This window comes from Schistocerca americana, chromosome X (assembly GCF_021461395.2).
Source record: "Schistocerca americana isolate TAMUIC-IGC-003095 chromosome X, iqSchAmer2.1, whole genome shotgun sequence".
Taxonomy (NCBI): Eukaryota; Metazoa; Arthropoda; class Insecta; order Orthoptera; family Acrididae; genus Schistocerca; species Schistocerca americana.
This window is the reverse complement of record NC_060130.1, coordinates 314266310-314293309: the sequence shown is the minus strand read 5'-3', so window position 1 is coordinate 314293309 and position 27000 is coordinate 314266310. Positions and strand designations below refer to the sequence as shown.

At 40.9% G+C, this 27000-nt stretch overlaps 1 protein-coding gene across 1 annotated transcript in view; it reads right to left on the bottom strand.

The window, feature by feature from the left end:
- The window catches only part of LOC124555989 (KICSTOR complex protein SZT2-like), a 332080-nt gene that overhangs the window by 204136 nt on the left and 100944 nt on the right, over window positions 1-27000 (bottom strand). The window contains exons 10-12 of the mRNA XM_047130034.1: window positions 20813-21044; window positions 20636-20717; window positions 7257-7442 (exon numbers count right to left, since the gene is read on the bottom strand). Of these exons, the coding sequence (XP_046985990.1) occupies window positions 7257-7442; window positions 20636-20717; window positions 20813-21044 (500 nt within the window). The remainder of the gene's footprint in view (window positions 1-7256; window positions 7443-20635; window positions 20718-20812; window positions 21045-27000) is intronic.

Sequence of the window (27000 nt, the reverse complement as noted above, 5' to 3'; positions counted from 1 at the left end):
ATCAATTTTTTTTCTGGTTGAGCAATTGGCAGTGGGGTGTCAGTTAGCCACTATGATCACCAGAATTACTCAGTCGTATCCTACAATGACAGACAACATAAAAAAGTAGAATTTGTGAAACATGCTGATCGTTCCCAGATGTAGAGTGACTTCAGGTTCTCAAAGTGCACATCAGGCATAATTATATCTAGAACAAGCATTGTGAACACCTATTTCCATACACCTACACATGAAAACATGTTCTTCTCTAATATTTTTTCTAAGTGTTAAACTGGCAAATAAAGTTTATTCAGTGTCGAAAGTATAAGAAAAAGTGCTCCTTTCATCATAACATTAAACAGCACATTCCTTGTTCAGTCCAATTCCTTTTTGTTTCCTTAAGCATTGTTCAGATTGTCATCCCCAGGAGTAGTTTTTGAAATCACATCAGAGCAACATAAAATACAAAAATGGTTCAATTTTTCAGAGCAACATAAAATACAAAAATGGTTCAATTTTGACAACTATTTAATGGTGCTAATGTTGTACCATGCTAGAATTTGAAATTGTAAGGCTGAGGGCTTTTCCCCATTTTCCATCAGTTTCCAGGTAATGTAAGCATCACCATTCAATTTGTCCTTCCCAGTATGCCTAAAACTCATTTTACTTGTAAAAGATCGAAAGCATGGTTTTTAAGAAAATGGGCTAGTTCTGTAGGTCTGAAACATCTCATATATAGACCAACAACCCGCTTGGGATATAAGCCTTATGGTAGGACACTGTTCCAACTCCTGTGATATATGAATAAGTATTACTGAATCCAGGCTCTAAAATTAAGACATAGCATACTGTCTTTATAAAGATTTATGCTGGGTTAAAATGTTACACCAGACAAGTTTCAAATGCAGACCCCCAACTGTGCTGTAACATTCCAGAAGTGGGCTTGAGTGCCACACTCAAAAATGTTGCTACAATGTGCGAGATTGGCTACATTTACAAGGCCACACTAGCCTCACTGAGCAAGTGACAAGTGGCTTCACCATAGCTAATTGATGCAGCAGGCAGTTATGAAATGTTAGGAGGTGGACAGATGGACAATGGATCGCATGAGCTTCTGGCTGCCTTGTGGTTGCAGAAAGTAGTACGCTAAAAACAAGATCGCAGCAACCATTTATGCTACATTCCACCTACATAGCTAGAAAAAATCTCTTAGAGATGGGTAAGATAATATAAGTTGCTTAATTGTAAGATAAAAACTGTAAAAGTTATAGCATGCCAAATTAGGCAGACAGAAATTAAGTTATTAAGATCAACTGCTGATAAACATTGTGAAGTTACAGAGCCACGCAATATCTTAAACTGAAGACATCAACAAGAACTACTACGTATTAAAGTATCAAATCAAATGTTCATATGATGTGGACATGCAAGCTGAAATAATATGAAATAAACCTTAAATACATCAGTGACACAACAGAGACAGTAATACTTATATAAGGCAGCCAGTACTCCTTGGACTGTCCCTATCCTGAGCCTGTGGCATCAACATATTGTAAGGTAGTATAGTTTAGTTGGGTAAAATTACTGTTTTATTATGAAGCATGTAAAAAACTTTGTATGTAATATTTTCAGTGTGTTTAGAGGTGATAAAAAGAAACTTTCTTGTGACAAAAATGCACAGGAGCACTGTTTCCCCACTGGGGTCCATGAAAGTTCTGACACTATCGAAGTTCAGAGACGGTTTTCAAACTGCCATGTGATGAATATTGTTTGAGTACTGATGAATGCCTAATACTCTCAAAACAACCAGGTGTTTCATGAGTAATGGCTGCAGCTTCAAGCAAATGAGCAATCAGCTCTTTTGGAGTGCCTATCAGTATCAGTATCACTTCATCTCCCCCTACAAAAATAAATCCGTAGCAGGCCAGAAACATTTCAACAACAATATTCATCATATGGTAGTTCAAACACCTCTCTGAACATCACTAATGTTATAACCTTCATGGAAATGAGGAAATGATGCACCTGTGAAATTTATGTCACATAAAAATGTGTTTCTTCTTATCTCTTCTGATTACTTTACAATTTTGCATACATAGCATTTTACCTCCTATATATGCATAAATTGATAGATGATTGATACACAATGATACAAGAGACAACAAATTGAACAATACCATCAGACAGCTTGCTAAGACAATACTACAACATATCCTATTTGTATCAAGAGCATTATTGAAACACATGTTTCTATTGTGTAATTCAGATCAGTGTTACTAAAACTGATGTTTATTTGCATTTTATTCGAATGTATTAGTATTACTGAATTCGGAAATGCTCACAACTGGTCCAGCATATCAATTTGGATAACTCTAATAAGTAATGTTCTGGAAGTAAGTAAATCCCTTATGAGTAAATGTAGACCACTCACCAAATAGAAGAAACATTGAGTTGTTCACACACACACACATGAAGGCGTGGAGGACAAGAATGTGGAAACATTCAAAACACAACACATTACCATGCATTCTATGGTGTAGGCATTCCATTTATACAGGGTGTTACAAAAAGGTACGGCCAAACTTTCAGGAAACATTCCTCACACACAAAGAAAGAAAATATGTTATGTGGACATGTGTCCGGAGATGCTTACTTTCCATGTTAGAGCTCATTTTGTTACTTCTCTTCAAATCACATTAATCATGGAATGGAAATACACAGCAACAGAACGTACCAGCATGACTTCAAACACTTTGTTACAGGAAATGTTCAAAATGTCCTCCGTTAGCGAGGATACATGCATCCACCCTCCGTCGCATGGAATCCCTGATGCGCTGATGCAGCCCTGGAGAATGGCGTATTGTATCACAGCCGTCCACAATACGAGCACGAAGAGTCTCTACATTTGGTACCGGGGTTGCGTAGACAAGTGCTTTCAAATGCCCCTTAAATGAAAGTCAAGAGGGTTGAGGTCAGGAGAGCGTGGAGGCCATGGAAATGGTCCGCCTCTACCAATCCATCGGTCACCGAATCTGTTGTTGAGAAGCGTACGAACACTTCGACTGAAATGTGCAGGAGCTCCATCGTGCATGAACCACATGTTGTGTCATACTTGTAAAGGCACATGTTCTAGCAGCACAGGTAGAGAGTATCCCGTATGAAATCATGATAACGTGCTCCACTGAGCGTAGATGGAAGAGCATGGGGCCCAATCAAGACATCACCAACAATGCCTGCCCAAACGTTCACAAAAAATCTGTGTTGATGACGTGATTGCACAACTGCATGCAGATTCTCATCAGCCCACACATGTTAATTGTGAAAATTTACAATTTGATCACGTTGGAATGAAGCCTCATCCGTAAAGAGAACATTTGAACCGAAAAGAGGATTGACACATTGTTGGATGAACCATTCGCAGAAGTGTACCCGTGGAGGCCAATCAGCTGCTGATAGTGCCTGCACACGCTGTACATGGTAGGGAAACAACTGGTCCTCCCGTAGCACTCTCCATACAGTGACGTGGTCAACATTATCTTGTAGAGCAGCAACTTCTCTGATGCTGACATTAGGGTTATTGTCAACTGCATGAAGAATTGCCTCGTCCATTGCAGGTGTCCTCGTCGTTCTTGGTCTTCCCCAGTCGCGAGTCATAGGCTGGAATGTTCCGTGCTCCCTAAGACACCGATCAATTGCTTCAAACGTCTTCCTGTCAGGAAACCTTCATTCTGGAAATCTGTCTTGATACAAACGTACCGCGCCACGGCTATTGCCCCATGCTAATCCATACATCAAATGGGCATCTGCCAACTCTGCAGTTGTAAACATTGCACTGACTGCAAAATCATGTTCATGATGAACACTAACCTGTTGATGCTACATACTGATGTGCTTGATGCTAGTACTGTAGAGCAACGAGTCGCATGTCAACACAAGCACCGAAGTCAACATTACCTTCCTTCAATTGGGCCAACTGGCAGTGAATCGAGGAAGTACAGTACATACTGACTAAACTAAAATGAGCTCTAACATGGAAATTAAGCGTTTCCGGACACATGTCCACACAACATATTTTCTTTCTTTGTGTGTGAGGAATGTTTCCTGAAAGTTTGGCCGTACCTTTTTGTAACAACCTGTATTCAAAACAGCTTCCAGTCATCTTGGAATGGATAAATAAAGGGCCTGTATGGTTTTCCAGGGAATCTCATACCATTCTTCCTGCAAAATAGTGGCAAGTTCAGGTAACGATGATGGAGATGGATGGCAATCACACACCCTTATCTCCAAAGTTGACCACAAAGGCTGAATAACATTGAGATCTGGTGACTGTGGTGGCCAGGGGAGATGTGATATTTATCTTTGTGCTTACAGAACCAGTCCTGGATAATGCAAGCTGGGTGATAAGAGACCGTGTTATCTTGGAACACAGAATCAGCCAAAATTGCTTGCAGAGTAACCATCGGGCACACGGTACTCCATGACATGGGTGCCCAAATCATCACTGAATCCCAGCCACAATTCACTCTTGGAGGTAAACTGGGTAGATGTTTGGAAGAGTGTGAAGCAATACTCATCTGACCAAATGACATTCTTCCATTGTTCCGTAGCCCAGGTTTTATGGCTTTGGTACAACATTTTCATTTCAAAGGGAATTGCATCACTGATAAGTGGTTTTTTAATTCCATCTTGCCCTGAAATCCCTTGTTTATGGAGCTTGTTTCATGTTGTTTTGGTACTGATGGGGTTTACAAGTGTGACATTTATTTCTGCAGTGACTTTTACAGCTCTTGTGCACTTATTGTTTGTTAAAATCCCCATCAATGACGATCTGTCACACTCACTCAACACACACTTCTGTCTGTGTTGTGAATTAGCAGATGATGTTCTTCCACTTTCCCTGTATGTGGTATAAATTTCTGATATGGTTCCTCCTGAAGCACTAAACACTTCAACTATCAAGCATCCATCATACGAGCACCAACGATTTGCCCATGTTTGAAGTCACTTAGCTCTGGCATAATGCTCTCACAACTACACAGAACACTGTTCTGACCATGACTGTCCCTTGCAACGTACTGAGGACATTGCACGGGTTTTGTTTGAGGTCAAATACAACAGCACAACCTGCAGGCCTGGCTAACATCTGCATTTATGTTCAAGCATGCTTTTCTTGCAGTGTTTTCATATTTTTGTCCAATCCCTGTACCTGTACACCTTCATTGTGCCTGCTGGACATATGCCAGGACTGCAATTCAGCAGGTGTAATAGGGTGAGGGGTAGTGCAGGATGTAGAAAGGGGTGGGAAGCAGGATAAGGGTTTGGGGACAGATAGCTGGCAGTTCAGAGGGTGTAACAGATGTGCAGGAAAGCAATGTGGGAGGGACAATTGCTAGGTGCACAACCTAGGCATGCAAAACTGGGGCACTGAAGCCACTGAGTCCAGGCAGCACACAACGGATATAATGTGGAGGTGTGAATTGGTAGGAGGTGACAAGACATATGAAGGAGAAACTGTTGGGTAGAGGATGTGTGGCAGTGGGATAGAGGAGACTGAGATCAGGAGGATTATAGGAGCAAAGGATGTGTCAAAGAAAAGCTGGTACTGGAAGGAAGGATCCAGATGGCACGGATTGTGAAGCAGCCATTAAACTGAGGCATGCTGTGCTCAGCAATGTGTTGTGCAGCTGGATGGTCAGCTCTTTTCTTGGTCACAGTTTGGCGGTGGCCATTCGTTCTATCTATGTGTCCCAACCCATCATCCTACTTCCCATCTCATTCTGCCTCTATCCACCCCACCCTACAGGACCCGTAACCCCTGCACACCTGCCAAACTGCAATCCCAGCACTGTGCACCCAGCTAGCATAATTTAGGTGCATAAGTGTGTGTGTGTGTGTGTGTGTGTGTGTGTGTGTGTGTGTGTGTGTGTGTGTGTCCAAGAGATAGAAGAGTTTTCATTCTTTTCTGTATGCCTGTCAATGACCCCACACCTCTGCTACTCGGTGAGGGATCTCATTAACTGCAAAAGTATTTAAAAATGGATAAATTTATATCCATGGGGTAGCTATATATTCAGTACAATTTTAATGATGGGCATTACTAAAAAGCTTTTCTGTATATGCTGACAATGAGAGTACAAAAGTCCTGGTGTCCAGCAAACCTGGGTCAGCTGCTCATAATTATGCAGTCATAGGCAACAGAACTGTGTCACTTTTTTGAAGATCTGGACTCTAATTCTGGGAAGTGGTATGCCACACTGCTATGATGATGGAGGGATTGGGCAGTGAGCATCTAATGCACAATTTGAGTGCAGCCTCATGCTGTTGTTTTGAATGACATAACTTATAATTAAGCTTAATTATGTGCTGAATTCACACGTTGGAACTTTAACGACTTGCATTAAGTTGGAGCATCATTAATACTTGGTGAAATAAACCACTACTGTGAATTTTACTTACCATACATCAGCACTTTGTTTAAGTGTTGCAGAGCTTTTTGTATGAACTCACATACAGACATCATGACACAGTACCTCATATGCTCATGATAGCTACACTGTAATTTGTCAGATCTATGCACCTGCCCCATTCTCCACTGCCAACACAAAATAACAAGGCCAGATAACATTTTTAAAAGGAGTGCAAACTCATCACAGTCCTCATCCAATTGAACTATCCATGGCTGCCTCATGAACTGACTCAAAACTTCGATGAGCTATTACTACCCTAAAGTAAGAGATTGAAATCGAGAAAACTACTGATGTTTCAGTATATTTGGAAGCCAGAATCCTGAGAGTTAACACTGTTATGATAGAAAGATCTTACTTCTTACAGCATGGTCTTTGAACTACTTCCCAGTCAGGCTGTATCCAAGCACATATTATCTGAAATGGTTCCTGGTTTGACCATTTAACAAATACTTTACCAAATTAGCAAGAATGGTACATAATCTAGCTAAGAAAAGTCCCTCAGAAGTCAGTGTCAGTGGGGTGGAGCAAGTTAACAGATAATGAATAAGTTCAAGAGTACATTCTGTATCATAACAACCAGACATCTTATTTTAGTGCATAATGGTTACATTAATTTCTAATTATGTGACACTATTATAATTGTATTTGTCAGAATCTAAAATTTTTATCATTTATTTGTGCCACTGACAGATAAACATATATCAAATTTTATTCTGTTTTCCCTTTACCCTTCACGTCACAGCAGCCTTCTATTAGAAAGTGTACAATATATTGTAAAATTCAAAGAGTTTTACTTGTATCTGGAATTACCTGAATGAATCTCTCAAGACTTTGACTTGGCCCAAAGACAAACTGTAAAGGAACTTTTTCAAGCAAACAACTTGAACGACCGAGTGAACTTCCCACATGCTTTGCAACAAACTCCAAAGTCTCCTCTCGAATAGGATATACATCGAGCAGGAATGTTGCTCTCCAATCACGCAGCAACCATTCAATCTGTAAGAAAGAACTACAGTTTAAAAAATGTTCATATATATTAGTCTAATGATAAAGTTTTCAGAGGAAGAACAAAGTTAATTACGGTACTTAAGTTACAAAAATATTTTAACTTCCTTGCATAAAAAATTATGAACATTCCTGAAAACATATGTACCTCTTTCACTGCATTTGTGCTGATGTCTGATTCACAGAACTGACTCCATAATATCCACTTCATAGCAGGTTAGAGGAAAACAATAGGAACTCAATATTTACATACTGCTTCCAATGCACACTGACTGAATATGTTGTTGGCTTGGAAGTATTATTAAGGAGGTAGGTCATTATGTTTATGTATCAGAAGCCTTATTTACTGCCTACCTTCTGAACATGTAAATAACTTGTGTTATAAACATGGTATAGGAAAGCCTATGATACAATATAAATGAATGGAAACAATAAAGCTAACAACTTACTAAATAGTAGAGGTGATTAATGGTTGAAACAAGAATGAAAACATTGCTACCCATGTCTCAGAGCAAACTACAGAACACAGACTGAATTTTAACCTCTTCTTAACTTCCTGTCAAAATCATGTTGTACCACCATCACAAATTAATGATAGCAACTATAAACATTTTCATACAAGCTGGTGGTGGTATAACTTGATTTTTGACAAACATGTGTAATCTGTAGGAGCACCAGCTACTGAGAGCACTTCTCATTACTATTGAGAGCATAATACTAGTTCAATCTGACAACAAGGAGAAGGTAACAGCCCATGAATTTTTTGAGATCCCAGAAATTCTGTGATTGAGGGAACAACAATACATGTAGATCTGGCTGGCTGGAAGGGAATTTGAATCTATTCCTTCCTACTGTGAGTCCACTGTCTTAATGGTTGTGACACTTCACTCACTTGAAGGAGGAGAGGGAGATTAGTATTCAACACCCTATTGATAACAAGGTGATAGAGATGAAGCACAAGCTCAGGTTAGGGATGGATGGAGAGGGAAATCAGCCGTGCCCTTTCAAAGGAACCATTCCAGCATTTGCCTTACATGAATTAGGGAAATCATGGAAAACCACTTAGTTGAGAAATCATTCAAAACCACTTAGTTGACTGCAAAAAGAAGTTGTGGAAAAAGTCTTACATAGAAACTCATTTATGTTTATAAACCTAAACATTTTACATCTTCAAAATGAAAATATAAGCAGAAACATGTTAACAACATTTAACATATTTGCTTCACAATTAATCTAAATAAAGTTTTATTTATGATTCAATTATACATTCAGCTGAAAAAAGTCATAAGATAGCAATATGCACATGTACAGATGGCAGTAATATCATCACACCAGGTATGGAAGTGCAGTGCTGTGGTGGAGGAGTCATTTGTACTCAGACGATTCATGTGAAAAGGTTTCCGATGTGATTGTGGCCGCAAGATGGGAATTAACAGACTTTGAACATGGGATGGCACCTGAAGCTAGACGCATGGGACAGGCAATTTCAGAAATCGTTAGGGAATTCCAAAATTCTGAGATCCACAGTGTCGAGGCCTACTGAGAGTAGCAAATTTCAGGCATTACCTCTCACCACACAATGCAGTGGCCGACAGCCTACACTTAACGACTGAGAGAAGTGTGTTTGCATAGAGTCTTCAGTGCTAACAGACAAGTAACACTGCATTAAATAATCATAGATATCAATGTAGGGCATACATCTACATCTACATCTACATTTATACTCCGCAAGCCACCCAACAGTGTGTGGCGGAGGGCACTTTACGTGCCACAGTCATTACTTCCCTTTCCTGTTCCAGTCGCGTATGGTTCGTGGGAAGAACGACTGTCTCAAAGCCTCTGTGCGCGCTTGAATCTCTCTAATTTTACATTCGTGATCTCCTCAGGAGGTATAAGTAGGGGGAAGCAATATATTCGATACCTCATCCAGAAACGCACCCTCTCGAAACCTGGCGAGCAAGCTACACCGCGATGCAGAGCGCCTCTCTTGCAGAGTCTGCCACTTGAGTTTGTTAAACATCTCCGTAACGCTATCACGGTTACCAAATAACCCTGTGACGAAACGCGCCGCTCTTCTTTGGATCTTCTCTATCTCCTGCGTCAACCCGATCTGGTACGGATCCCACACTGATGAGCTATACTCAAGTATAGGTCGAACGAGTGTTTTGTAAGCCACCTCCTTTGTTGATGGACTACATTTTCTAAGGACTCTCCCAATGAATCTCAACCTGGTACCCGCCTTACCAACAATTAATTTTATATGATCATTCCACTTCAAATCGTTCCGCACGCATACTCCCAGATATTTTACAGAAGTAACTGCTACCAGTGTTTGTTCCGCTATCATATAATCATACAATAAAGGATCCTTCTTTCTATGTATTCGCAATACATTACATTTGTCTATGTTAAGGGTCAGTTGCCACTCCCTGCACCAAGTGCCTATCCGCTGCAGATCTTCCTGCATTTCCCTACAACTTTCTAATGCTGCAACTTCTCTGTATACTACAGCATCATCCGCGAAAAGCCGCATGGAACTTCCGACACTATCTACTAGGTCATTTATATATATTGTGAAAAGCAATGGTCCCATAACACTCCCCTGTGGCACGCCAGAGGTTACTTTAACGTCTGTAGACGTCTCTCCATTGATAACAACATGCTGTGTTCTGTTTGCTAAAAACTCTTCAATCCAGCCACACAGCTGGTCTGGTATTCAGTAGGCTCTTACTTTGTTTATCAGGTGACAGTGCAGAACTGTATCGAACGCCTTCCAGAAGTCAAGAAAAATAGCATCTACCTGGGAGCCTGTATCTAATATTTTCTGGGTCTCGTGAACAAATAAAGCGAGTTGGGTCTCACACAATCGCTGTTTCCGGAATCCATGTTGATTCCTACATAGTAGATTCTGGGTTTCCAAAAACGACATGATACAAGAGCAAAAAACATGTTCTAAAATTCTACAACAGATCGACGTCAGAGATATAGGTCTATAGTTTTGCGCATCTGCTCGACGACCCTTCTTGAAGACTGGGACTACCTGTGCTCTTTTCCAATCATTTGGAACCTTCCGTTCCTCTAGAGACTTGCGGTACACGGCTGTTAGAAGGGGGGAAAGTTCTTTCGCGTACTCTGTGTAGAATCGAATTGGTATCCTGTCAGGTCCAGTGGACTTTCCTCTGTTGAGTGATTCCAGTTGCTTTTCTATTCCTTGGACACTTATTTCGATGTCAGACATTTTTTCGTTTGTGCGAGGATTTAGAGAAGGAACTGCAGTGCGCTCTTCCTCTGTGAAACAGCTTTGGAAAAAGGTGTTTAGTATTTCAGCTTTACGCGTGTCATTCTCTGTTTCAATGCCATCATCATCCCGGAGTGTCTGGATATGCTGTTTCGAGCCACTTACTGATTTAACATAAGACCAGAACTTCCTAGGATTTTCTGTCAAGTTGGTACATAGAATTTTACTTTCGAATTCACTGAATGCTTCATGCATAGCCCTCCTTACGCTAACTTTGACATCGTTTAGCTTCTGTTTGTCTGAGAGGTTCTGGCTGCATTTAAACTTCGAGTGAAGCTCTCTTTGCTTTTGCAGTAGTTTCCTAACTTTGTTGTTGTACCACGGTGGGTTTTTCCTGTCCCTCACAGTTTTACTCGGCACGTACCTGTCTAAAACGCATTTTACGATTGCCTTGAACTTTTTCCATAAACACTCAACATTGTCAGTGTCGGAACATACAATGATGAATACAGCTGTTAGGGCAGTACAGCAAAATGTGACGTTAATGGGCTACAGCAGCAGATGACTGACGCGAGTGTCTTTGGTAACAGCACGACATCGCCTTTCTCCTGGACTCATGACCATATCCGTAGAATCCTTGATGACTGGAAAACTGTGACCTGGTCAGATGAGTCTCAATCTCAGTTGGCAAGAGATGACAGTAGGGTTAAAGTGTGGTGCAGATCTATGAAGCCACGGATCCAAATTGTCAACAAGGCACTGTGCACGCTGGTGATGGCTCCATAACTGTGTGGGCTCTGTTTAGGTTGAGTGGACTAGGTCCTCTTGTCCAAATGAACTGGTCACCGCCTGGAAATGGTTATGTTCAGATACTTAGAAACCATTTGCCGCCATTCATAGACTTCATGTTCCTAAACAACAATGTAATGTTTACAGATGACAGTGCGCCATGTCACTGGGCTGCAATTACTCGTGTTGTGTTTGAAGAAAATTCTAGACAATTTGAGCAAAGGATATGGCCACCCAGATTGTCAAACATTAATCAAATCGAACATTTATGTGACATATTCGAGAGGTCAGGTCATGCACAAACAGCTGCACTGGCAAGACCTTTGCAATTACAGGCAACTATAGAGGCAGCAAGGCTCAGAATTACTGCAGGGGCTTCCAACAACTTGTTGAATCCATGACTTTTGTCACCTAAGTGTATGCTTTTTAAAAAACTGTCCTTTAGCAGTTTTCAATCAGTGATCCTCATAATTTATAACAGATTTCTCACCAACTGAATACAAAGGTTCATTTTATTTATTAGGACTGTTTTCTGTTCTCTTCAAACACCACAATATGAGAGAAAAAAATATGATAAACTTCCATAACTCAAATGTGTCATAAAGCTGAGTATCAATAGCATATAACTGTAATCCTTGAAATATTCGCAGAACTAGCATACGAGGGAATAAAGGATCAATCAATGGAGTTTGATATATGTTCTGTGAAAGTGTTGAATATTCACTGTCTGATTTATTGTTTGCATCTTGATATATTACTTTCTTTTCCTTGATAAAAATGATTATCATTATACATTAAATTAGTGCGGATAGTTATATGTGGGTAGTAAGTTTGCCTACATAATTGGTAACGCTGATTTAGAAAAAAAAATTGTTCCGTGGTGGAAAAATATTTTTCACATCCTGTTAAATGTAATTTTGACATGAAGGATGCACATAAACTGTTACATGCCATCAGCTGTGAGATCCAGCACCTCCAGCAAGAGATTGAGCTTCTGGAGCTTTCTTCATCCATGACAGCAATCAATTAATGCAGTGCCACAACTAAATCTGAACTCAGACTGAGTGTAATCATCTATGATGGGTTTCCCCGCAATGCCATGTAGCGACATCAATCCAGACATAATTCAGACAGATTAAACTGGCAATTAGAACCTGGAGCTGTGGGCAATCACTTTTGTATTGGACATTACTTTGTACCCACCTCACCATTGATCCTAGCTTGCTCTCAAAATGGATTTAGTTGCTCATTGCACTAAACTATTTGATTAAATGCTTAAACAAGTGCTGTACCATGAAAAAAGATGGTGACAAAAACGCATCAGAGTTTTGGAGTCATTTACATGCTTGGTTGGCACTAGTGTGGTTTCTGATCATTTGTTATTACATATCTGGCAATCTGGCAACAACAGCTGCCTTCACAGGTAGAGATAGCTTTGACTGTGCATGAAGGGCAACCTTTATGTCAGTTACTGTAAGCAGCTGCCAGGGCACACAGAACGCTATATTCAACTGCTGTGGTGGCCACAGCATCAACAGCTACCAATGTTCTAGTCAAATACAACCAAAACCACCAAGCTCAATGGAGGACACAATGCCTCACTGTGCCACTACCTCATTCTGACATTCACTGAGCATAGCCAAAGTACACCAAAGTCTATGCGGCACAGTTGAGACAGTGACCAAGCCATTTCAGGCATCACAGCTAAAGACAGACCCTAATAAAAGGTCATGTTCACAATGCTGTGTTCCTCAATCCCAGATGGCAGCCAATTCCAAGATAGCTCTACTAACATCGGCCTGTATCATAGACATTTTGGATCTTAAGATACAACGTGTACACAGCTGTGCCACTTCCCAAACAGCAAACAGTACATTCCAGTCACAACACGCAGGGTAGAGTACTCAAATGGACTCTAGAAATGGATAAAACTGTACATGATCTACAGGTGAGCCTTGCAGAAGCAGTGCCACTCACCCAACCTGTGATCAACACCACCAACGGCCATTGTTGTACACAGCAGGCAAAGAGCAATTGGTGCCACTCAACACCAGAATGTCGACAATCACTGGCAGCTGTTAAGTTATTTTTTCAAAAAAATTACAACCAGGCCAAAGAAAATGAAGCACTTATACAGAGAGCTGTTGATGATACACAAGTGCGTGAGGCATGTTTCCCATGAGACTGAGGCTAAAGCACGTCGAGGTGCTGGGTGGCAGTGCTAAAGGATGGTGTGAGTCTGAGAGCGAAAGCCACAGCCCTATACTTTGCTACAGTTTGGAAAAGTAGAATTTGACAGTGTCCACAACTTGGCACATCCAGGGATAAATCCCATGACTAAATTATTAACCGACCATTTCGTGTGACTGTCAACAAAAAAAGACACTCAGGCCTGGCTCGTGCATGCCTTCAATGCCAGCAGTGCAAGGTGGAATGCCATGTTCAAGCAGAGATTGGATATTTCCCTGTGCTTGCAATGAGGTTTGGTCAAATATAAATCAACTTCATGGGCACTCTGCTGCCTTCAGAAGATTACAAGTATCTATTCATGGCAACTGAGGATGTGCACAAGATGGGCAGAAGCTGTTCCAGACACAGACATACCTGCTGAGATGATTGCAAAAACATTCACTGCAAATTCGTCAGTGCGCTTCAGCTGTCCTCTCCACATTACAACACCATCTACAACAGCATTTTCACAACATCCACATTACAGATGCAGACGTATGTCGTGCATTATTTTTGTCATAAATTTCTTCCACATGGTATCAGGTGTTGCGGCAGTTGGCCTCAGCGCAGCAACCTTCCTAGTTATTGCTTGACACCTTATGTTCATTGTTGTCTTCCAATTATCACTGTCGCACACGTTATGGCTGCTAAAGTTGAATTTTATCAATGCAAGAAGCAGTCTCATCAGTTTTACCACACGTGGGCTGTGACCCCCCATGGCCTTAGTCACAAGTGCCATATTATCACACAGAAGTCAAAGGAGTGATATGTGAATGTCTTGGTTTGCGATGTTATCATCCACTCCATCCTGGACAAGGACATCTGACAATGAGCCCTCCAGTTAGAAAATAACCACTGAAGACGTTATTTCAATTGCCCAGTTGTATGAGGTCTCATAAGCTACTGGTCAGCAAATGGGAACCTGGAGCGATGTTGCGGCAGTACAGGGTGGCCCAGCTGTGTCCACTGCATCCAGGGAGGACATCATCATGGTGGTGGATGCCAGTGGATCACGCGGCTCCTGCACAGTGTGAATACAATGTTCCATTCGCTGCTCGCTGCTCCCTGTTACCATCATGAGCATAATGTTACACCAAACATAACACATCAGTGTGACCCCAGCCTCAGGCCTTCTGTCATAAGTGTCAGTAAACAGGCCACATTGGAGTAGTCTGCCACTCAGTTGTACAGAATGTAGCATCACAGACCATGGATGCTGATATTCGAGAAATGTTGTTGTCAGGGTCAGTTACCTATCATGATTCCAACAAGTTTTTTATCAGTCTTTTTGTTCTCTTGTGACTGTTGCTCCTGAAGGTAAACATGGTGTGGCAGTTTCTCTGCTTAATGCCCAAACATATTGAGACCTCAGCTATCCGCAGTTGCTACCAGTAAGCAGGCGCCTCAGGGGATACAGTAAACAGCAAATCCCCTTGCTTGGCCAATTCGTGGTGGGTGTCACCTGTAAATCAGTGTCTCAACGTATTACCTTTATTGTTGCCCATGATGGTACTTCAGAAAACCTTTTTGGGTTTAATGCCTTTCAGGCTTTTGGCTTTTCAGTCACAGACCCCATACAGTTCATATCTGCCAAGGGCCCTTATCAGTCTTTCGAATCTCTGTGCTCAGAATTTCAGGATATCTTTGCAGAGGGCCTAGCGTGTGTCACAGACATAACCCACATAACCTATAAGCAGTCAGCTTATCCTAGATTTTTTTGTGCCAGGCAGATTTTCCTGGCCCTCTGCTCTCAAGTCATGGTAAAGCTGGATCAGCTTACCTCTCAGGGTTGTGGTTCCCATTTCCTCTAGCGAATGGGCCACACCCCTTGTCATCATTAAGAAACCCTCTGGTAAATTGTGCCTTTGCAGTGATCTTAAGACCACCATGAATTCACAGTCCATGGTCAGCACATACCAACTGCCATGTCCTGACGAACTGTTCACACACTTAGCAGGCGATCAATTCTTCTCTAAACTTGATCTTTCTACAGCATATCACCAGCTTGCCCTGGATGATGAATCCAAGTGTATCATAGTCATTAATATGTCTTTTGGTCTTTATGAATACCATCAGCTGATGTTTGGAGTGGCAAGTGCCCCAGCAATTTTTCAACACTGTTTGAAACATATCATGTTCAATATTTTTCACTGTTTCAACTATCTGGATGACATCGTCATCACAGAACATACTTTGAATGACCACCTGCACAACCACCAGGCCCTCTATTAAAAACTTTGGGATGCAGGTCTGTGTTGCATTCTGCAGAATTCCAAATTTTTCCAACCTCCTCTTGAGTATCTGGACCATGTCATCTCGAGGCAGGATGTCCAATCCATGGAGTGCCCTGCCAGGACAATTGCAGACTTTCCATGTCACTAGTCATTGTGTGAACTGCAGGTTTTATTTCCACTATTGTGGACCCACTGAGTCTCCTTCAACACAAAGGTGCTGCCTTTGTCTGGTCTCCTGCGTGTGACCAGGCCATCACCATGCTGCAGGAACACCTCCAGTTGGCACCGTATCTAGCTACCCTTGATCCCAACAAAACACTGCTTTCGGCTATGGATGCCTCACAGCAAAGCACGGAGGAAGTCCTCAGGCATCAGAAAGCAGATGGCTTGGAGTAGCCACTAACAATTGTATCCAAACCCCTCAGTCCAGCACAGGTCCAGTACTCTCAGATTGAGATGACAGCTCTGGCCATTGTGTATGCGGTCACCAAATTACACATTTTCTTGTATGGTGCCAAATTCCAAGTAATTATGGACCAGAAGCCCTTAATTTCATTATTTAGTCTCTCCACCTAGGCTCACAGGTTGCAGTGGTGAGCTTTGTTCTTCTCCAGATACAACTGTGACATTCATTTTTGCCTCATGGTGTGCCATGCCAACACAGACACCTTTTCCCAGCCTCCCATTTGCCCGGACGCCCAGTTCAATTGGGTGTAGCTCGTGTATTAATTTGGATGTCACGTCCCAACAAGCGGTAAATAGTTTCGGATAACTAGTGCCCGAGTCACCAAGGCAACAGCAGCAGACACCATCCTCAGGCAGGTAGTCTGCCTTGTCCAACAGCATTGGTCTTCTTGTCCTCTGGACCACTCATCCAATCCACTTCGCAACTACTTAGTCATGGCCATTGTCTCTCAGTCTTAGATCGGGTCCTCCTCATCTCCAAGGATGATGCAGCTCCCCGGGTGGTCTTTCCAGGAGTTTGCAGCAAGAGGTGTTACAGCTGTTATATGAAGGGCACTGGAGCACTTCCCGCACCAAAGCCTTGGTTCACAGACATATTTACTCTGCCTCAGCACTGACCAAAAACTGGAACACTTGGTTGTTGCATATCTCCAGTGTGATAGTGAACAGGCAGCCCCCAGGTCATCATTCTCTCCATGGCCTCCAGCAACCCAGCCCTACAAATGCACCCACATTGATTTTGCAGGTCTGTTTTTGAATGCATTCTGACTGATCGTCATCAACACATTTTTGCAATTTCCATATATGGCCCGGTATCCCTTGGTCACTACTGTGGTTGGTATTGAAACTCTATCCAATTTTTTTTCCTTTTTTCTGAGAAAGGTCTTTCAATAATCCTTGTTTTTGATAATGGACACCAGTTCCTATCTCAAATGTTTCTGCGTGCAGACAAACATTTGTCATGTTCAATCCCCTCCCTTCCACCCACAATCTAATTGGGAGGTCAAGAGCATGGTGTGCTTCTTTAACAACCAGATGAAAAAAATCTGCAAGATTTTCCCACTGAAGAAGGGTTAAATTTTTTCTGACAGCCTACCAGATGACTCCTATTGGTCCTTGCAGCCCAGCAGAGTTACTCCAGGGGTGCAAACAAAGGAGACTGCTCCACCTCCTCCATCTTGGATTCTGCCCGCCATTGAATTCCAGAGCACCAGGCTTTATGCTAGAGATGGAAGTCTGGGTACGTAGTTTTGGTCAGTGTCCCTGCTCGAAACCGTCAGTCATTGTGTGCCAGAATGGCCACTGTGTCTACACCCTCCAGACAGGGGATCAGGAGGGCAAGTACCACCAAAATCAGCTCCACATGCAAGTGAGCACCCTCCCCCACCCACCCCCTCCCCCATCCCAGCTGCAACACCACATTCGGTGGTAACGTGGTCACTGGGCGCAGCCTATGTGTGAGGCTTCTGGTCTCCTCTTCCAGTTACAGTAGTGACTATGACTTGGCAGCCTCCGGCAGCATCTCCATTGGTGCTCCAGCTGGTTCACTGTCACATGTCACAGGAGATGTGGCAGTGTCACTCCATCTTCCATACTACCATCGGATATCGCTGTGGATTCCAACTTGGACTGCCCGTCGCCAGTTCTGTAATTTCATGTTGTGACAGGGAGGGGGAGGGGGAATGGGTGGGGGATGGGGACGGGGAGGGAGACGCATTGGAACTCTCTTTGCACTGGCCAATTTCACCATATACCCAGGTCTCCAGCGACTTAGGGTTGCTTGCTCCTCTCGCCTCCTGGGCCTCCATGAATGTGGATGCCATCTCTACATCACAGCTGTCTGCAACTCACCATGGGGACCAGCAAACTTCTGCTCCCCAAAGAGTGGAATGGTGCAATGACCCGCACAGATCCACACCCAAGATTCAAGCAAGCAGTCATAAAGCACACCGCAGAACTTAGCAGACACAGCTAGAAGTTCGACAACCATCAGAGGCTTCCACTCATGAATGCGTGTGCAGCCTCTTGTGTGCACACATTACCGTCCGGCTGACAGCTTTTAGAGACAGGCCTGGCCAGATGTAACTCAGTTACATGCTTATCTCTTCATATGTGTTGTCAAACTGTTGCTATGAGCTCCTCTGTGGCTAGTGTACCCATTATAATACATTGTTTTCTAGACTTAATAAAGTTGATGTGTCAGTCATTGTACAATGTTCTCTTGTGGGAATACAACAACCTGAGAACTGCACCACTGCCAGACCAGGTGGAACAACCACTAGTTTAGGAACATGTGTCAAAGATCCAATGGCCACCTGTTTTACAAGATGGTGAACATCAGATTTTAGGACACTAAGCATTGGTGCACTGCTTCTAGGTCATGCTTCACAATGATTTACTTTAAGCCCCTCTTCAGCCCCCATACACCAGACTTTTCAAAGTGTTGTGATGTGGGATCAACACATAAAACAGATTGCAAAATGACAAATGTTACAAAGCATTTATCGGGAGAGTTAAACCAGTGTTTGTGTCAACATCTTTGGACAGCAGGCTGACAACCATGGCTGCACAACACTGTGCCACACTCATGCAGGGTCACTGTCCAGCTGCTCACCACTGATCACACCTTCGAATACACCTATGGCTGCATGGCTGCACCACTGCCACAAACAACCCTCTGCACAAGAGCCGGATGGTAATTTAAGTTGAAGTACTCCCATATTCTGGGTGCTCCACAATTTTTTTTTTTTTTTTGGGGGGGGGGGGGGGGGGGGGGGTGCTGCATGAGAATAAATGATCAATCAATCCAGTATACATGTTCTGTCTCATTTATTATTCATATGTTGATATGGTATTTTCTTTTCCTCAACAAAAGTGATTATCATTATATGTGGTATTGGCATTTATATGTGTGTACATATAAATGTGTATACATTAAGTTCACCTAACTTATGTTAGTGATAAATAGGGGATAACAAAATGACTTAATTGCCTATGACTTGGGCTTGATAGTGTCCTCAAGTTTTTTTATCTCATTACATGAAATTAGTCATCAGAGAGGCACATAACACCATTCCACTGTTTTCTACATAAAATACACATATATTTGACTAAATTTTGTCATCTTATCCAAGGGTTAAAAATTCACATGTTATAATACTTGTCAATGTCCAAAAAAGGACTGTACACATATAGTATTGTTAAGGAGTTTTATCACGCGAAGCAGAGCCATAAAATTAGAAAGGAACATATCATTCCATTATTTTTTACATAAAATACAAGTACATTTCATTAGTATTTGTCATCTTAAAATTTATAAGAGTTGATAATGTCTCAAAATGCATTATATATACAACATAAGCATTTACATATGTTCATAAATATGTGCTCCCAAAACATAAAAATTGTAAAATGACAATATTCTTTCAAAGTCTCTGATCAATAATATAAAAAAGAAAAAGTGTGTACAAGAAAGATGTATGCAGGATCATAACTGAGACTTCTCATTGTGCTTCGGCATAGTGTAGTGCGCAGACTCTCAAAGTTAAAGGTCGTTGGTATGACCAATTGCCCAAGTCAATGTGATGCAATGCAATTTTTTATTCTGGTCCAAGCTGCTGGAGATGGTGGTCATGTGTGCATGAGGTGTGCTTGCTTCTGTGTGTGTGTGTGTGTGTGTGTGTTTTCATTTCTGAAGAAGGCTTCGGCTGAAAGCTAAATGCGTAACAGTCTTTTCATTGTACCTGTCTGCAACTCATTGTACCATCTTTAGGGTTACAGAACTCTATCTTTTTCCTAATAATGTTAATGGAATTATGTTATGTTCCCTTCTAATTTTACGGTTCTCTTTCACGTAGTGTCCATAAGACAACTAGAGGACACTGAATAGCCCAAAATAACACAATTTTGTTATCCTCTGTTGATCACAAACCTAAGTACTTTAGTTTCACTGCACATGATATATGGGCCTCAAGATATGTTAATTAAATGAAATTGCAAGGGTTATAAAGGGCGTATTTTAATTTGTATTCCACTTTCTGGCATATTTTAATTATGTAAACAAAAAAACTTACAAAGAACCTTTGTAATATAGACAGCAGAAAACTGTTAGATAAAACTACAAGTTTCTAAAAACAAGGAACTATTTTCACATATTTTTAAAAATATTTTCACACATAAAGAAGCAATGTTAACAAACATAACACTGATTTCATACAAAAGCCTTTTACCTCTTCAACAGATGTTGCAACAGCTTTATGTTGATAATCTGGAAGATGCTGCAAAAAGTCAGCTGCAGACCCCGAAACATACCTGTAAGAAAAAGAATTTGTTTTCAGAAGCAAGCTAGTTAATTAGCTGTTTTTAATAATTACAAGAACTGTCCACATAAAATATTTCTGACATACTGATGATTTGATGTAAGACTGCTGCGTGTAGATCTGACAGGTGAATTAGTTCCATCTGTTGGCACTGGAGATGAACTGCAGAATGAGGTACTTCTCATTTCAGTTAATGTCTTCTCTGAAGTAACAAATTCCACAGTGGGTGGCAAAGTTAGGCAAAACACATCCAACGTTACCTGTAGGCCACTGACATTTATGTCTGCATCTGGATTTTCCAAGCACTCCGTTAGTTCACCTGCCGGACACAATATTTTTTTTAAATACCATTATACATAGAGTAAACATAATCAAAGTACCATAGCTCTGAAAGGAAGTCATAATATTTTTTTTAGTTTTTTTTTTTTACAATATGTATAATTACATGGCTTGGATTATCAGTAAGTTTTACATTATTACGCTTGTGTATATTATTAATACAGCTGTCTTAAACATGGTATTCTCTTAAATTTGAATCTTTAAGATGTGATCTTAGTAGTACACAGTACGGCATATCTAAATGCTCCACTGCTTATAATTGTTTTCAAATATTTCTTCATGTCATTGTTTCAGACTGCTGAATAAATAGTTATAATAGGAATGCTCTTGGTGTCATCATTTCAGAAATATTTCACATTCTCCTCTAAGTGGAGGAGGAGGAGGAGATTAGTGTTTAACGTCCCGTCGACAACGAGGTCATTAGAGACGGAGCACAAGCTCGGGTGAGGGAAGGATGGGGAAGGAAATCGGCCGTGCCCTTTCAACGGAACCATCCCGGCATTTGCCTGAAGCGATTTAGGGAAATCACGGAAAACCTAAATCAGGATGGCCGGAGACGGGATTGAACCGTCATCCTCCCGAATGTGAGTCCAGTGTGCTAACCACTGCGCCACCTCGCTCGGTCTCTTCTAAGTGGATTTACATCATTCCTTCTCTCTGTGAGAAATTATTTCCACTTACATTTTGAAAAAGTGCTTACATCAATCCTTTCAAAGTTTCCATATCATATTACTTCGGGTCATTCAGCATATTACCCACAGTTACAAAAACATTGATGCATATTGTTCATGAAGATTAGATTAGATTTACTTTCAATCAATTGATCCGTAGTGAGGTGGTCCTCCAGGATGTAGAAAATGTCAGAAAAACAATAATACATGACAAATATTTACAACTCAAACATATAAGATAATGTACCATGCCAAAGATCCCAAGTGGAATGATCATCATTTTTTTAATGAACACGATATGAAAGAATCATTTTTACAACCACTAATGCGCTGAATTTAAAATAAAAAAAAAGTTTTTTTATTTATAAGGTAATAAACGTGTAATAGAACTACACTACTGGCCATTAAAATTGCTACACCACGAAGATGACATGCTACAGATGCTAAATTTAACTGACAGGAAGAAGATGCTGTCATATGCAAATGATTAGCTTTTCAGAGCATTCACACAAGGTTGGCGCCAGTGGCAACACCTACAACATGCTCATATGAGGAAATTTTCCAACCGATTTCTCATACACAAACAGCAGTTGGCCAGCATTGGCTGGTGAAACGTTGTTGTGATGACACGTGTAAGAAGGAGAAGTGCGTACCATCACGTTTCTGACTTTGATAAAGGTTGGATTGTAGCCTATCAAGATTACGGTTTATCATACGTGACATTGCTGCTCGCGCTGGTCGAGATCCAATGACTGTTTGCAGAATATGGAATCGGTGGGTTCAGGAGGATAATACGGAACGCCGTGCTGGATCCCAACGGCCTCGTATCACTAGCACTCAAGATGACAGGGATCTCATCCTCATGGCTGTAACGGATCGTGCAGCCACATCTCGATCCCGGAGTCAACAGATGGGGACGTTTGCAAGACAACAACCATCTGCACAAACAGTTTGACGACGTTTGCAGCAGCATGGACTATCAGCTCGGAGACCATGGCTGTGGTTACCCTTAACGCTGCATCACAGACAGGAGCGCCTGCGATGGTGTACTCAACGACGAACCTGGGTGCACGAATGGCAAAACGTCATTTTTTCGGATGAATCCAGGTTCTGTTTACAGCATCATGATGGTCGCATCCATGTTTGGTGACATCGCAGTGAACGCTCATTGGAAGCGTGTATTTGTCATTGCCATACTGGAGTATCACCCTGCACGATGGTATGGGTGCCATAGGTTACATGTCTCGGTCTCATCTTGTTCGCATTGATGGCACTTAGAACAGTGGATGTTACATTTCAGATCTGTTTCAACCCGTGGCTCTACCCTTCATTCGATCCCTGCTAAACCCTACATTTCAGCAGGATAACGCACGACCGCATGTTGCAGGTCCTGTACGGGCCTTTCTGGATACAGAAAGTATTCGACTGCTGCCCTGGCCAGCACATTCTCCAGATATCTCACCAATTGAAAACGTCTGGTCAATGGTGGCCGATCAACTGGCTCGTCACAATACGCCAGTCACTACTCTTGATGAACTGTGGTATCGTGTTGAAGCTGCATGGGCAACTGTACGTGTACACGCCATCCAAGCTCTGTTTGACTCAATGCCCAGGCGTATCAAGGCCATTATTACGGCTAGAGGTGGTTGTTCTGGGTACTGATTTCTCAGGATCTACACACCCAAATTGCGTGCAAACGTAATCACATGTCAGTTCTAGTATAATCAATGGAGTAGAAGGGGTTGGCCACCAATAAATCCTTTAGGCTTCTCTAAACTGAATTTCATTGGTTGTTAAGCATTTTATGGCTGCTGGCAAGTTATTGAAAATGTGTGTTCCTGAATAATGGACACCTTTTTGTACAAGAGTAAGTGACTTTAAACCCTTGTGAAGATTATTCTTATTTCTAGTATTGAGTCCATGAATTGAGCTGTTGGTTTGAAAAAGTGATATATTTTTAATGACAAATTTCATTAAGGAATAAATATATTGGGAAGCTGTAGTTAGTATACCTAGTTCCCTAAAAAGGCTTCTGCATGATGTTCTTGAGTTCACTCCACACATAACTCTTACTGCACGGGTTTGTGTCCATTCAGGATATATTCCATTGATAAACGACTGGTTACACAGATAGCTTAATATGTTACTTAACCCAGAATCACATTTTTCAATTAACTTTGATATTTCATCATACCCACTAGATGGTTTGATTTTAAATATTTTATGATTTACATTATTTCTGCTGGGGTAGTGAGGGTCACATTTTCACTGTAAGTGTAGATAGCCTTCTCAATATTAGAACCCTTTAGAAATCCGAACTGCAACTTTGACAGTATGTTATTTGAGATAAGATGGTTATAAAGTCGATTGTACATTACTCTTTCTAAAATTTTTGAGAATGCTGGATCTCCCTTCTTAAACAGTGGCTTAACTTTAGCATATTTCCCCAGAAAATAATCCCATATGACATTATGGAATGAAAGTAAGCATAGTACGCCAGCTTTTTTCATTTTTATATCCCCTATGTCTGACACAATTCGCATTGCAAATAGAGATTTGTTAAGACACTTCAGCAGTTCTGTGGTGTGCTCCTCCCAGTTGAATTTATTATCAAGCTGTAATCCCAAGAATATAACACTGTCCACTTCTTCTATCTGCTTGTCACCGTATGTTTGGAGTATACTTGTGGGACACCCCTTACAAGTTCTGAACTGCATGTAGTGTGTTTTTTCAAAGTTTGATGATAAAGAATTGGCTAGGAACCAAAGATTAATGTCCACAAATATTTTATTAGCTGATCTTTCTAAGACTACACTTGATTTGCTATTTATTGCAATTTTTGTATCATCGGCAAACAAAACGAACTTGGCATCTGGTAATGTCACCGATGAAAGGTCACTGATATACACAAGACAAAGTAAGGGCCCTAAAATGGAACCTTATGGGACCCCACATGTAATTTGTTCCCAGTTGGATGATGACTGATAGCTTAATACATGTCTCTTTCCTAATAACTCCCTTTGTTTCCTGCCAGAGATATAAGATTTGAACCATTTTTCAGCATTTCCTGTTAAACCATAATATTCTAAATTACTTAAAAGGATATTGTGATTTACACAGTTCAATGCCTTTGGCAGATCACAAAATATACCAGTTGCCCGCAATTTTTTGTCTAATGAATTAAGCACATTTTCACTGTAAGTGTAGATAGCCTTCTCAATATTAGAACCCTTTAGAAATCCGAACGGCAACTTTGACAGTATGTTATTTGAGATAAGATGGTTATAAAGTCGATTGTACATTACTTTTTCTAAAATTTTTGAGAATGCTGGATCTCCCTTCTTAAACAGTGGCTTAACTTCAGCATATTTCAACCATTCAGGAAATATTCCATTGATAAACAACTGGTTACACAGATAGCTTAATATGTTACTTAACCCAGAATCACATTCTTCAATTAACTTTGATATTTCATCATACCCACTAGATGTTTTTGATTTTAAATATTTTATGATGGACATTATTTCTGCTGGGGTAGTGAGGGTCAAATTCATATTAAAGAAGTTACTTGAAATATCTGGTCTGAGGTATTCCATAGTAGCATCTGCAGAACCTGACAACCCCATCTTTTCAGTAACAGTTATAAAATGTTTGTTAAAAAGTACTGCAACACTATACACATCTGTCACCAATGTATCATTTACTCTTAATGCTATTTGTCCCTCTTCATGTCTGGTTCTACCGGTCTCCTCCTTCACTATATTCCATATTGTCTTTATTTTGTTATCTGATATGACTATCATTTCCTCGTAATATATTTGCTTTGATGTCCGTATTACAGTCTCTAATATTTTGCAGTATTTCTTGTAATGTGCTATAGCATCAACATCAGAACTGTTTCGGATTGACTGCCTCACCATGTATAACATCCACATTAGACATCCATCAGGCTTCCAAAAACACTATAGCATTGCAATTGCATTAATCAGACTGTCAGACTGAGTGATGATTTAGTTTCACCCATGGACAGACATGAGGCAACCATTTTAAAACTGCTTGATTTCAGCATGGCATATGATACTGTTGATTTCATAATCTTACTTTTGAGAAAGAAACAGTGATTTTCTCTAAGGACTACATGAAAAGCAGATTTCAATGAGTCATCCACAGCTGTCACAAGTTACCACACAAAACTGTGATTGTGATCTTAGGAGTCCACCTAGGTTCATTCCTCAATCCATTTCTTCTTTTCCTGTATATCAATGGTATTTTGCTTGTGTTACATTATTGTAACTATCACTCAAATCTCAACGAAATTCAGTTGTGTCTCAGTGACAGTTTATTCCTCCATCTGAGACATGAATGATGACCTCTGTTCTGTATCAAGAAGGGCACAAAACCTGCATCTTAAACTAACATGCAATTGTTACAATGTAACATAAGTTGATCAATAAACATTTTGGCAAGGGCATTTCTTGCATACTCTTTGAGGGTACCATATTGCCATATCAAACAACAGTAAATGATCTCATCATAATCCTGACTGAGCATTAAATTGGGAAGAACAGACTGTCACAGCCAACAGAAGCTTTCTCTTTTACTTTATGCCATTCAAAAACTTGGCAGAAGATCTACTGTTAAAACGAAACAAAATTGTTAAGGCTTTCATGGCCACTTGTCGACGAACTGCCTATTGGCTTCAGTCTCGGGTTCTTTGGCCGACGTTCATCTAATGATTTTACTGACATTTCGCCAGCATGAGTGGCTGGCATTGTCAAAGCTTCACCCTCTACTGACAATGGAGGGTGAAGCTTTGACAATGCCAGCCACTCGTGCTGGCGAAACGTCAGTAAAATCATTAGATGAATGTCGGCTGAAGAACCCGAGGCAGAAGCCAAGAGGCAGTTTGTCAAAACAAAACAAATTGGAAGACAAGGATACTCTCACTGCAGTCCTCAGTCAAACTGAGAGCGGTTTTGCAAAGTTTCCCACATCCCTCTAGTTGAATATTGACCCTAGATTACACTTTAAACGAACACTCAAAAATGTAGCATTCAGAAGTCATTTTGTTAAATTTTAACTATGCCAGTCAACATAAAAAAGTACAAGCCATGAAGATTGATAAATTCGTTAACGTGATCATATTTAAAATACAGCAAGCAAATAAAGTAGTCCTCATTGTATCAAAGTTCTATAAGAAACATTTTTAAAGTTTGTTCTGGTACATGAAGGATATATTAATCAACGGCATTTTCTCTTATTGCT